Source organism: Gymnodraco acuticeps, unplaced genomic scaffold, assembly GCF_902827175.1.
Source record: "Gymnodraco acuticeps unplaced genomic scaffold, fGymAcu1.1, whole genome shotgun sequence".
Classification (NCBI taxonomy): Eukaryota; Metazoa; Chordata; class Actinopteri; order Perciformes; family Bathydraconidae; genus Gymnodraco; species Gymnodraco acuticeps.
Genome location: NW_022990908.1, coordinates 40,563 through 52,640, shown reverse-complemented (window position 1 = coordinate 52,640; position 12,078 = coordinate 40,563). Strand labels below are relative to the sequence as shown.

Sequence of the window (12,078 nt, the reverse complement as noted above, 5' to 3'; positions counted from 1 at the left end):
AAAATAACCACATCAATGTTTATTTTGGATTTCTGCCTTCAAATAGTCTGGAAGAAGACATATTATATATTCATCAATATGTGAGCTGAACGCAGGGGGCGAAACAAAATTTCCAGGTTCATTTTGACATCTATAAAGAGAGACTTGGCTTTTATAATTTGGAATTGAAAAATGCACAACAGTTTTTAATTTCTGACATTTTGCCAAAATCAAAACTCTGAACTTCTATCAACCAGGGCCTGCACTAAAATTGCTTCCTTCTTCACTGACAACATTCAGAAAATCAAACAAGCAGTAAGTGCCTCAGGTACAGGAAATGTGTTGTCCCTGTGTCCACTTAAAATAAATTAAAAGACACACAATCCCATCTGATCAATGACAAAGACCTAGAGGACATTATACAACATCTGAAATCCATCTCCTGCTGCCTTGACACTATACCAACAGGCTTTTTCAAAAATGTTTTTCATTGCATGGCCTCAGATCTCCTTCATATAATAAACAAGTCTCTTCACTCAGGAGTATTTCCATGTTAATTGGAATAAAAGGTACTGCATTAAACTGGTTTAGGTAATATCTATCAGAACAGTTTTAGTTTGTTTATGCTCACAATTAATTCTCCATAAAAAACACAGTATAACATGGAGTGCCGCAAGGTTCTGTCCTTGGACCCATTATGTTTTCCTTGTATATGTTACCATTGGGCAATATAATAAGAAATGATCCGATACATTTGTATTGTTGCGCCAATGATGAACAACTATGTCATGTATGTATTTTTTATTGTGTTTTGTTTAATCTTAATTCATTTTATTTCTATTTGTATTTTACACTCTGCCTTGTCTATTAATTATTTTCCTGTAATTTTATTGTTTACAATGTTACTATTTTTATATGTAAAGTCCACTGCGACAGACGTGTTTTGTGATATTGGGCTATATATATAAACTTTGATTTGATTTCCTTTTAATGATCTGTCTAAAACTGTCTGGTAAAAATAGACATATTCAAAAATCTTATTACAATCAAAACCATTTATTTAGATTTTCTAGAGGAGGCATACATTAGTCGTCCTAAGGAGAAAATAATACATGTCAAATTCAAACACATGATGTAGTGAAACAGTTTCAATTGTGCAGCTTCTTAAGGCCCTGTCACACTGTCCCGAAATTGACACCCGATGGACACACGATAAAGGAAATGTTCAAATTCGGCTGTGATCGTAGCAACATCGGGCCATTCGTGAGGGCATCTAAGCCATCGTATGACCGCCGGTGGAGTTTCTCAGGCTCCGGCAGCAACTTCGTGAGCGGCAACTTCGTAAGGCACTCGTGAGGGCATCTTGTCAAATCGTGTCATCTTCGTGTTATCATCGGTGCATTCACCCTCACTCTGATCGGGGCGAATGCCCGATGGCACCGATGATAAAAAGATGCCCTCACGATGGCCTTACGAAGGGCAAAATTGACACACGAATTCAACACGAAAATGAACCTTCGCAAGGTCCTTCGGCAATTTTTTGACATGCCAAAGATTTTGCCACCGCTCACGAAGTTGCTGCCGGAGCCTGAGAAACTCCACCGGTGGTCATACGATGGCTTAAGATGCCCTCACGAATGGCCCGATGTTGCTACGATCAGAGCCGAATTTGAACATTTCCTTTATCGTGTGTCCATCGGGTTGTTTTATTGCACAACAAAATCATGTAAATATATTATGTAAATAACCCAATTTGTGTTCTGTGAAACTAAAAAGGATATAATATATTATTTTGAAGGACAGTTGACAGGAAGTTGTTGTTGTTATGGAAACAACATTACGGAGAAAACGTAATATTTTCTAAATATAACGACGGATAAAGTAAAGAACAAAGTCTGAAGATATCAGTACAGTATCATATTACTGTAACATAATTGTTTTTGGTACTTTCATTGCAGTTGTATGTCTTAAATGTAATGTAAATGTTGCCTTCGTGTGTGGTTCGGGGCCATCTTCGTGCGAAATTCACAATTCCATATTCGTGTGTCCATCGGGTGTCAATTTCGGGACAGTGTGACAGGGGCTTTAGGCTTTGCAGGTGGCGAGTCCGTAGCCCAGGCAAGCCCATTCATTGGTCATCTCCATGAAGTCATGAGCCCGCTCGCTAGAATCAATAATAAACACAAAATGATTATAATAGATCATTCGACACTTATGCTCAATACTTAGTAGCAATCACAAAATCAATGTTCAGCTTTGAATAAAGCAAGGTAGAAGCATATGATCATCCAAAAAGCTGTCTGTTTGAAATAAAAAGGAAAAGCATGCGTGGAGGAGACACTTCATATGTGATCCTGAACTCACCTGACAGCAGGTTGTAGAGGTTGCAGTAGTTTAGTCCACCGTCGAGAAGACTGGTGAATCCAAGAGAAGTGGACATTGCCTGATAAATAAAAGAGATATACATTGATTAGAAGGGTTACACACTGCCATAACATGCTTTATTGGTGGTTATCAAGACATATATGGAGTCGATCTTTTGTCTCATAATGCACACATAAATACAAAGCTGAAGCTACTTAGTTATGAGCCCCCATAAGTTGGAACCTAAAAAATTAAACACAGCAGAAGACCATCTAACGTCATTGATACTCACAGTGACACAGCAGCCACCGGTCAGCACGTGGGGCTCAATGTGAAGCCGATGTTCTCTCCCTCGGGCTCTTTAGGGAAGTGTGGTTGGCTTTGATAGTCAGAGGGGTGGCTAACCCAAGCTAAAAAAGAAAAGTATTCATTACTTAAATTATGATACTAGATCTGATGTATGTCCTTTTTTTAATGGTCTTCAACATCATTCAAAGAGTGGTTCTTACCATATACTCAGGAGTGAAGGCTTGAATCTGTGCAACTACTTTGGTGCTGACTGCTGATTTCTGCACAAGGTATCGAAAAGAGCCTAGAAAGTAAGAAGCAACAGTTTTAACACATTCATGCTTGAAACCAAAAAGCTACAAGAACCAGATCAGCGATCCCAACTCACCACATTGTTTTGCAGAAGGCATGATAAGGAGCAGGAGTAGGAACAGGGACGGCAGCCAGAGAGACAAAGAGTCCTGCAAAGAGAGCAGAGGCCAGCAGCAGAGTCTTCATGTTGATACGGAGCAGGTTTCTTCCTGGAGAGCAGTGGTGTTTCTGAGAGAGCTGGATGCTGACTGGTCCCCTTGCCAGCTAATTTATACTAAAAATCAGGCTTGTTATACACCATGAAATTGATTTTGTTAATAGCATCCCTTGTGGGTCTTGTGCTCTTTGTCCCAAATTACTAGATACAATGCCTCTTACTTTGACACGTAACAAACCTATGCACATTGTATTACAAAATATATAACATTTAACACATTCAATACATTTCAAATCAGTTAACATTAAGACATAAAGTCATCATTTGTCTTTTTAACATTAAGGGGTCAGTTCACTATTCTGGACATAATGTGGTTATTTTTAAACCTAAATATCAACTGTGTTCATTGTAACTTATTTTCAAATAATGGCAGCGTTTACAGTGTGATTGGTATTGCACACGATAAAGGTGACAGTTTCTGAACAGAGGCGCTGCTTTTGAGTGTTTTTAAATGCAATCTTTCAAAGTTAAGAGAGCTTCAACATATTAGTCGTCTCTATTGTACTGGAACAACCTATGAGAATACAAAACATTATTTCAAAAATAAAATTACATATTACACGACTTCATACAGGAAGTTGCATGAGAACGTGTGTATTTTTTTAATTTAGTTAAATCTAGCTCTAAATCCGATTGTGGATCTACTGGGAGTTTTACCTGAGGGTCTAGAAGGGAGGTCTAAGACATATCTATTAAGAATTGTATTGACAGCGGCCCTGAAGTGCATCATTAAATGGTTGAAAACAGAAACGCCCACCTATAACTGCTGGATTCAGAGAGCGTGGGATATCCACCACATGGAGCAAATAACATATGCAAAAAAATGTGCCCTTCCGGGGTCAGACAAACCCAATCAGGTGATTTAGGCCCAATCCCAAACCACTCCCTCGACCCTATACTCCTCCGTGATGGAGTGAACTCCGTCTGTAGCCACACTCGCAGCTCAACGAGGCTCCCTCCTGTCAGATGGAGGGAGTAAATACAGCAGCAAGCTTTGGGACGGCCTCCCCTCTCTCCGGCAGAAACAGGAAATGCCGTAACTGTATGTAACAACGGTTTCAAATCAGCATCTCTTAGACAAAAAGTTTAAATGAATAACTCAAATAAAACTCCAAACATCTTTCATTGTGTTTCAAAGCTCTTTTAGTTTTAAACCTGATGTTTATAAGCTTCTTAGTTTTTGCAACGGTCTGTAAATATACACAACTTTATAATAAAATGCACACATTTACCTTTTTCTAGACTAAACACAGGTATGATCCTAAGTTAAAAACATATGAGGTTATCATGAGGTTGTTAACATCGCAATTGATCAGTGGATGTTTGCTGGAACTACTTGTAAACAGCGTGTTTCCTGACGGACACACACAGCGTGACTCCGGTCAGGTAGAGACTAGAGAGGCTTCTCAATACTCAAATTTCCCCTCCTCGACTCCTCGGTCCTCGGTCCTCCGGTAGTGACCCGGAAATGAATTTCAGCGCGCCATTTTGAAGGACATCTAATTTCTCTAAATGCACACCGAGGACCGAGCATCGAGCGTCGAGGAGGCTCTCTGGAGGAGCTATAACCGAGGATACACTGATGGTTCCTCCACGGCTCCTCCACGGACGCATTTCCGGGAACGGTGGAGGCGTGACGCACGGCCGGACTTATCTCAGCCAATGATAGCTATGCATGCATCCCCTGGATATTATTTTAGAAACTGCTTTCATCGCGTCGCAATGTTTCCAGAGAGAACAGCTGTAAGGTCCATGCAGAAAGCAGAGCAGTGTGTATAATATATATCACTCAGTATAGCAGGCCTACTCTCTTTATTTGCTGTAGTTTAGTAGATATCTACAAACAAAGAGTCGATATTTTTCTAAGACCATTGCTTCACATAATAAAATACACAACGGCTTGTGCTTTTGGAGCTGTAGGTGTGTGTGGTACAGTGTGTAGGTGTGTGTTGTACAGTGCGTAAATGCGGCGGACAGACGGGTCTCAGTTGGTTTGGTGTCCTCTGCTTACTTTTAATAGGCCTACTTGTAAATACAACTTTTGGCCCGTAATTTCAATTCCCCATTTCAGCGACCAGAGAGAGGGGGGGGGGGGGGATATATCCAGTCTCTGATTGTGTTACGTTATTATGAGAGTGCTCTCATACTTTAAATTGTATATATTTATATAAATATATTTGTGTGTGTGTGTCCGCATATGTAGCCTGTTATTGTCTCATTATACCGCACTCTCAATTAATTCAAATTAAATATGTGGGGGAACAATGTTCAGCTAATCTAACAGAGATACAGCGCTATGACAAAACACTCGACAGCTGATGCAGCTGTTGCCACTAATAATGAATGGACGTCTCTTTAAAATGACCGCTCAGAGGAGAGGAGTTCTCATTTCTTTAAACGTCTGCTGCTTCCCCTCCTCGGTCCTCCGCTCGCATCTCCTGTGGGCGGGTCTAAGTCTCGAGGAGGGGAACCGAGGAGGGGAGTCGAGGAGGGGAAATTTGAGTATTGAGAAGCCTCTTATGGCGCGTTTCCACTGCAGCGGGTAGCCCCGTTTAAGCGTCCTTAACCGTCCTCAAGCGGCCAGGCCGGTTTTTGGTGGCGTTTCCATATAGCCTAGTACCGGCCAGCGGGTACTTTTTCCCTCTTTTTCCGGTCTCATAAAATCGTGGTTCCCTCAGAACAGGGCCAGGGCTGAACTAGTGACGTCAACACTCTCGACTGCTGATTGGTCAGAGAGAATCGTCACAAGATTGCGCGCGAGTTCATCCCTAGCGTCGCATATATATCTAGAAGCAAGCTTGCAGCATTTTTATAAACATCATTTTGTAAACGGATGAGCTACAAAAATGGCTACGTCTAATAAGAAAAGCACACCGTGGTCGACCGAGGAGGTGACGACGTTCCTACATCTCATTGAGGATGATCAAATCCAGCGGGAGCTCGACGGAACAACTCGAAATGTGAACAAAAACAAAGCCGATCGCCCCGCCTATACTGCGTTGCTACCCCAGGTCCTAAACTGTAATGGAAATGCGCCACGGCCTGGGCCGGCCAGCGAGGCAGCCCGAGGCCAGAGCGAGGACGCTTAGGGACGCTTAAACGGGGCTACCCCGCTGCAGTGGAAACGCGCCATTAGAGACCGGTCTCAAATCAGCACCGCTGCAGACCATCATGGCTGCTTCTCAGGTCGACTATTTTCATTTCCTCGCTCCTCGGTCCTCGGTCTCACCGGAAGTTGATTTGCCTGCGCCATCTTGAGTACCGTCCCATGGCTCTTATTTCTGCCGGAGGACCGAGGAGCGAGGAGCGATCATGGAGGAGCGATAACCGAGGAACCACCAGACCATCCTCCGATGAAATCCTCAGATACTCATCCCGCCCCCTTACTGTGTATCGCTCACTGATTGGACGAGGCAGTGCATGCACTGATCTGATGCTTCTTGACATGAGAGCAATACCCCAGCGGAGTGAAGAAAATACATGAACCTCACGGGACTCACTCCTCAGTTTATACCGTGTTTTGTTTCAATTAATGTATCATTTAGTTACAAATATGAGATATATCTGAACAACAAAGTGGTCAAAAATAATTTTATTAATTTATTGGAAACATTTTCATGATCGCTTTTTTCGTTTCACATTTTCATTTATTGTCATTTCCATTCAGTCATTCATTAAGTACTATTTAAAATATTAATTTGCTCCACACAAACAAACAAAGTGTGCAATCCAATGAATGTTAATCTAACTGGGTTTTGATAGATAACATATCTGTTTTTGTTCTCTGAATAATTGTATTCCTATTGTGCACTCTAATCAATATTAATCAAATTGTTCGTTTAAATACATTTTAAGAATGGCGTTTATCTTTTTTGAGAATGACTTCTTATTTTATTTCATGTATTTGGATCTACAACAGATGATACTAATGTTTATGTCAGTAAATGTGCACTAACAGAGGCGGGGGTGTTTGTGGAAATAATGGGTACAGAGCTGGCTGCTGCCAGACGAACAGCTGTGCAGCGTCATCACAAACGGACGTTGCTTCACCTCACGCTCCGGAGGAAAGGACGTCCCATTGCTCTTAAAACTCATTTCCCTGCTTCTCGTGGTTTCCTTGCGTCCCTCCATGCTTCCCTGGTGGGAGGGACTAAACGCAGGGAAACGACGCAAGTGAGGGAAGCAAGGATTTCATTTAATCGACCTGAGAAGCAGCCCATGGATGTATAATAAGAACTGGATACAGCGTGGGAGGCGGGGCCTCATTCATTCCTATGAGAGTTGCTCATTAGCGCATGATGACAAAATGGCCCAACTTTTGAGAGAGCGAAACGTCACAGATTACCCGGCATGCCTGAGAAGTACCCGTATGTGCGCTCATAGCGCATGCGCAACTTTGACCACGCCGCCCAAAAGGCTCGTTCACATTAAGCACGTGAATTTGCGTACACGTAACAACACCGCGCGTTCATGACAGCATGGTACTGGATTTATATTAACAGTTTAATAAAACGCATGTCTAATTTCATTTACTGAACCGACCTTTCCCTCACAACAGAAAAATTAAATATCCCTTCATTTAATTGTATTTATTTATACACAAGTTTAAATCCAAATATAAGATCAATCATAAGACATAATGGAGAAATGGGAAATGGGAAACCCAATAAGCTATTGGAATCTTGAGATAGGGGCCCAGACAATGGGCAATGTAGATAGATACATTATTAAATATGCAGAAAATACTTCCTAACCATGAAGAGTGTTATATTTTGCCCAAGATAATATGCCTTTGCTATTCACAGTATGCCTCTATTATCAATGTATTGTCCAATCAGAGTCCAGGTGTGTCCAATAAACACAGAACAGCACACAAACAACTTTCAGATGCAGAAACATTTTGGGAATGTTACAATATCATCCAGCCTCTTTTAACCGTAGCAATAAATATCATTTGCAATTATTATTATAAACATTTATTCTCTTCAATATTTGTTTTTATAACAGAACTACTAATGCGGTTTAGTTTTATATGAACCTTTAGGGAAATATGTTGAGATTTAATTAACTGATCTGTCTGCAATGGAAAAATGCACAGTTAATGTAATTGTGTAATTGCAGGTTATTCTTTCGTAGACATTCTCATTTCATACATATACTTAAATGCTGACAACTGAATTGTTGACAGCTGTTCATTTCCCACCTGTATATGTATAGAACATACTGTACATTGCAGATAAGCCTGTGAGTTTAGCTGATTCTGTGACTTGCTGTACTCAGATACTCCATATTTGGACTGACAGACACAGCCGAACGTATATAAAAAGCTGGCGAGAGACCTCCTCTGCACTAATCCACACCAAGGATCCAAGGTGAGTTCATTGTGCACTTTGTTTCAGTGTGTTTATTCCTCTGTGTGTGTCTGTGCGCTGAGTGAAGCTGTGTGTGTCTTGCAGGATGTCTGTCTTCAGGTTCTCCGCTCTCGCTCTGCTGCTGCTGTCTGCCTGCTGCTGGGCCGACACTGAGGTAGGAGCAATGGCAGGGTGGTATCTGCTCATATTTCATGTTAAAATGCATGTTTGATGAAAGGATTCTTGTATATTATATGAAGCCACTCATCTTCCCATCTGCTGGGAGATGCGTTTTATAATTTTTTTTAAATCTGCTGAGCTGACCATTATGTATGATCTATGCACTACTTTTTAGTTTTTTAAGAGAAGTTTGTCACAGATGATGATACCTGATCTGCACGAAAATAATTTTGTCAAACAAAAAAAAACCTATTAATGTGAATTTTGGATTCCACAACTAGTCTGAAATAAGCAAAATAGCCCATACAGCGTATAACAAATTATGTTTTTGCCTGTAGTGGCGTGCCTTAAGACACAGTGGTTATTTTATAAAAATATTGTTCTGTTAAGTTTTAGCTGTAATTTAAACCGTGTTTGTCTTCTCTCCTCTAATCCCACGCTGAACCTGCAGGCAGGTATGTATCTGTTCTAATGATCAGACCTCAAGTCTTTACATGCACAGTTTGTGCTGCTGTGTTTTTACACAAAATAAAATGGTGTTGTTGATGTCTCTCTGCAGAGAAGGAATCAGAGGAGCTTTCTGTGTCTGAAATTCTGGAGAGAGCCAACAAAGATCTGGGTGAGTGTGAGCTGCTGCACCTCCATGCTCCTCGTCTTCTATCAGTATATCCTCAGAAGGAGTTTAAGATGCTGTGTGATGTGTTTCAGTTCGCTCCGACAATGGGCCCATCCTGACTGAGTTGGACATCGCCATCGACAACGAGGCAGAGAGAAACGCCGACCCCTGCACCAGCCGTGGCTGCAAGTGGCTAAAGAACAGTGATGGAAAGGTCTACATTCCTTATTACATCACCAACAACTTCTGTAAGTCTCACACAGCCAGGCTAAAATGTCTGTCTGTATCCTGTAGGCTTCCACTTTTAATGCAGCTTCCTGTAGCAGCATCTCTTATAAAAAGGCTTGAGAGTGAGACTGAGGGGAGAAGGGTTCATATACAACACTGTAATCGGTCCACTAAGCCAGGAACCATGGAGTCATGACATGACAGACTACAAATAAAAACTGATTAGAAAGGTCAAACATAATAAGGATTCAGAAACAAAAATGATATCACCAAGGTGGGAAGACCCTTTGAATTAGGAGTATCATTACAGTTATTTATGTAATTTATTTATTCTCCTACGCCAACAAATGCGTTAAACAAGCAAACAGAAACTCCTCTCATTTAAACTGGAATCACTATCAGGGATAAATGACTCTAAATAACTAGACATAACTCAATTAAAGGGCACATAAAATGCTGATTTTTAGATGCATTCCTAAATTTGGGGTTTCTACTAGAACATGATTACATGTTTTATTGTTGAAAAAACATATAATCTGTCTCTCTTAATGTCTGACTGTAAATACCTACGTTCACTCTCCATCTGAAATGACTCGTTTTAGCGCCTGTCTCTTTAAGTTTGTATAAACACAAACCTGCTCTGATTGGCTTAAAATTATGGATAAATTGGATGGAGATATTCAGTACTGAACCTGCATGTAATGTAGAAGGGAGGCAAATCTGAATGGTTTTGTTGAATCCCATGTTTCCTGTCTCATTTGACCATGTATGGGTTTGTAGGCACTAAATAATGCAAACCTTCAGGAATTGTTGTTACACTCCATTTGAAAGAATATCTGCTGTAGTGAGCATACCTGTGATGTAATTTCAAGAAAATAAAAGCTCTTAAATAAGCTAAATATTGTGTGCTATGCTCCTCCCAGCCTCCCGCGAGAGGGCCATCATCACCCGTGGACTGGAGTCCTTCTCCTCCTTCTCCTGCATCCGCTTCAGACCCAGCAGGAGCAACGACCGTGACTGGCTGCAGATCGAGTCCCAGAATGGGTGAGAAATTGATGTTGTCAAAGAGTTGGAGACCAAAGCTTTCCTCACACCTCAGTGTCCTTTAACTCACCTCTCACTCTGTCCAGCTGCTGGTCCTTTGTCGGCCGTCGTGGTGGAAAGCAGGTGGTGTCTCTGGCCCGCAGCGGATGTCTTTACCATCACACCATCCAGCACGAGCTGCTCCACGCTCTGGGCTTCAACCACGAGCAGACCCGCTCTGACAGAGACAACCACATCAGAGTCCTGCTGCAGAACGTCGTGTCTGGTAATGGAGCTGTTTGTTATTCACAATGATTAAAAGAGGAGAGAGGAGAGCCGGTAAACGGAAGACAAGTATTCAGATGTAGATGGATTTTCTTCAGCAGCTGGATTCTATCCTGTGTAAAAGTGAATTCAAACCAAAGTAATTACACATTTCTTTAATGTATCGTTTCTAGGTATGGAGCACAACTTCAACAAGATTTCCACCCTGAACCAGGGCACTCCCTATGACTACAACTCTGTCATGCAGTACTTCAGGTGAGAACAACATGAAGTCACAGTGTGTTTGATTATGTGTGTGCATGTGTGTGTGTTTGTGTGTGTGTGTGTGTGTGTGTGGCTCACTGTAACTGCTTTCTGTCCTCTTGTAGGACTGCCTTCTCCAAGAATGGCCAGCCCACCATGGTCCCCATCCCTAACGCCAACGTGTCCTTTGGCAACGCTAAGGAGATGAGCCGCAATGATAAGGCCAGACTCAACACTCTCTACCAGTGCTGTGAGTGTCCACATGACCACATTATCACTTGTGTCTGTACTACACACTCATTTTGACCTAACCCTCCTCTCACTGTTACAGAGGAAGCTGTCCATGTGTGCTGACTCAGGATCAGAGGAATACTGTCTCCTGAAGCTCTATCAACAACAGAAGCTGCAGAGTCAATCATCACAATAAAGTTACTTTAACGTACCACGTTTTCTTTTCATTTTTCATTCATTGGTTTTAGTTTTTTTCTGAACAGCTAAGCCTATTCATTTGTATATAATACATATTTGGTGTTATTATTACACATTTTCTGAAATTCAATGTCTACATTTTTCAAATTCAGCATTAGCTAAAGATAACTTTTTGTAAATGTGGGATAATTCTACAGATTCTACAAAATTATTAAAATAACCACATCAATGTTTATTTTGGATTTCTGCCTTCAAATAGTCTGGAAGAAGACATATTATATATTCATTCATATGTGAGCTGAACGCAGGGGGAGTCCAGGTTCATTTTGACATCTATAAAGAGAGACTTGGCTTTTATAATTTTGAATTGAAAAATGCACAACAGTTTTTCATTTCTGACATTTTGCCAAAAACAAAACTCTGAATTTCTATCAACCAGGGCACTAAAATTGTCAGTCAGTGACACTTGACCCCACCTCCCCTCCCTGGGGCACTTCAACTTACCTGATTTGTGGGGGGGGGCATAGTTTATGGGCGCTGTACGCAATATAGGCGTAGTTCTG

The 12,078-nt window shown here is 41.3% G+C and overlaps 1 protein-coding gene and 1 long non-coding RNA gene across 2 annotated transcripts; one reads left to right on the top strand and one right to left on the bottom strand.

Moving 5' to 3' along the window:
* Positions 1–2,057: 2,057 nt before the first annotated feature.
* On the bottom strand, positions 2,058–2,928 carry LOC117557869. Its single transcript, XR_004570761.1, has 4 exons — positions 2,853–2,928; positions 2,636–2,753; positions 2,344–2,422; positions 2,058–2,143 (listed from the first exon to the last, which is right to left on the bottom strand). It is a non-coding gene; the product is annotated as an uncharacterized LOC117557869 (long non-coding RNA).
* A 1,923-nt stretch (positions 2,929–4,851) lies between these two features.
* LOC117557887 (low choriolytic enzyme-like) lies at positions 4,852–11,528 on the top strand. The gene is made up of 10 exons (XM_034233878.1): positions 4,852–4,903; positions 8,441–8,532; positions 8,617–8,686; positions 9,247–9,310; positions 9,400–9,555; positions 10,459–10,579; positions 10,666–10,844; positions 11,017–11,098; positions 11,212–11,336; positions 11,418–11,528. Coding segments are annotated over exons 1-10 (912 nt in total). The 5' UTR covers positions 4,852–4,882; the 3' UTR covers positions 11,420–11,528.
* Positions 11,529–12,078: the final 550 nt, after the last annotated feature.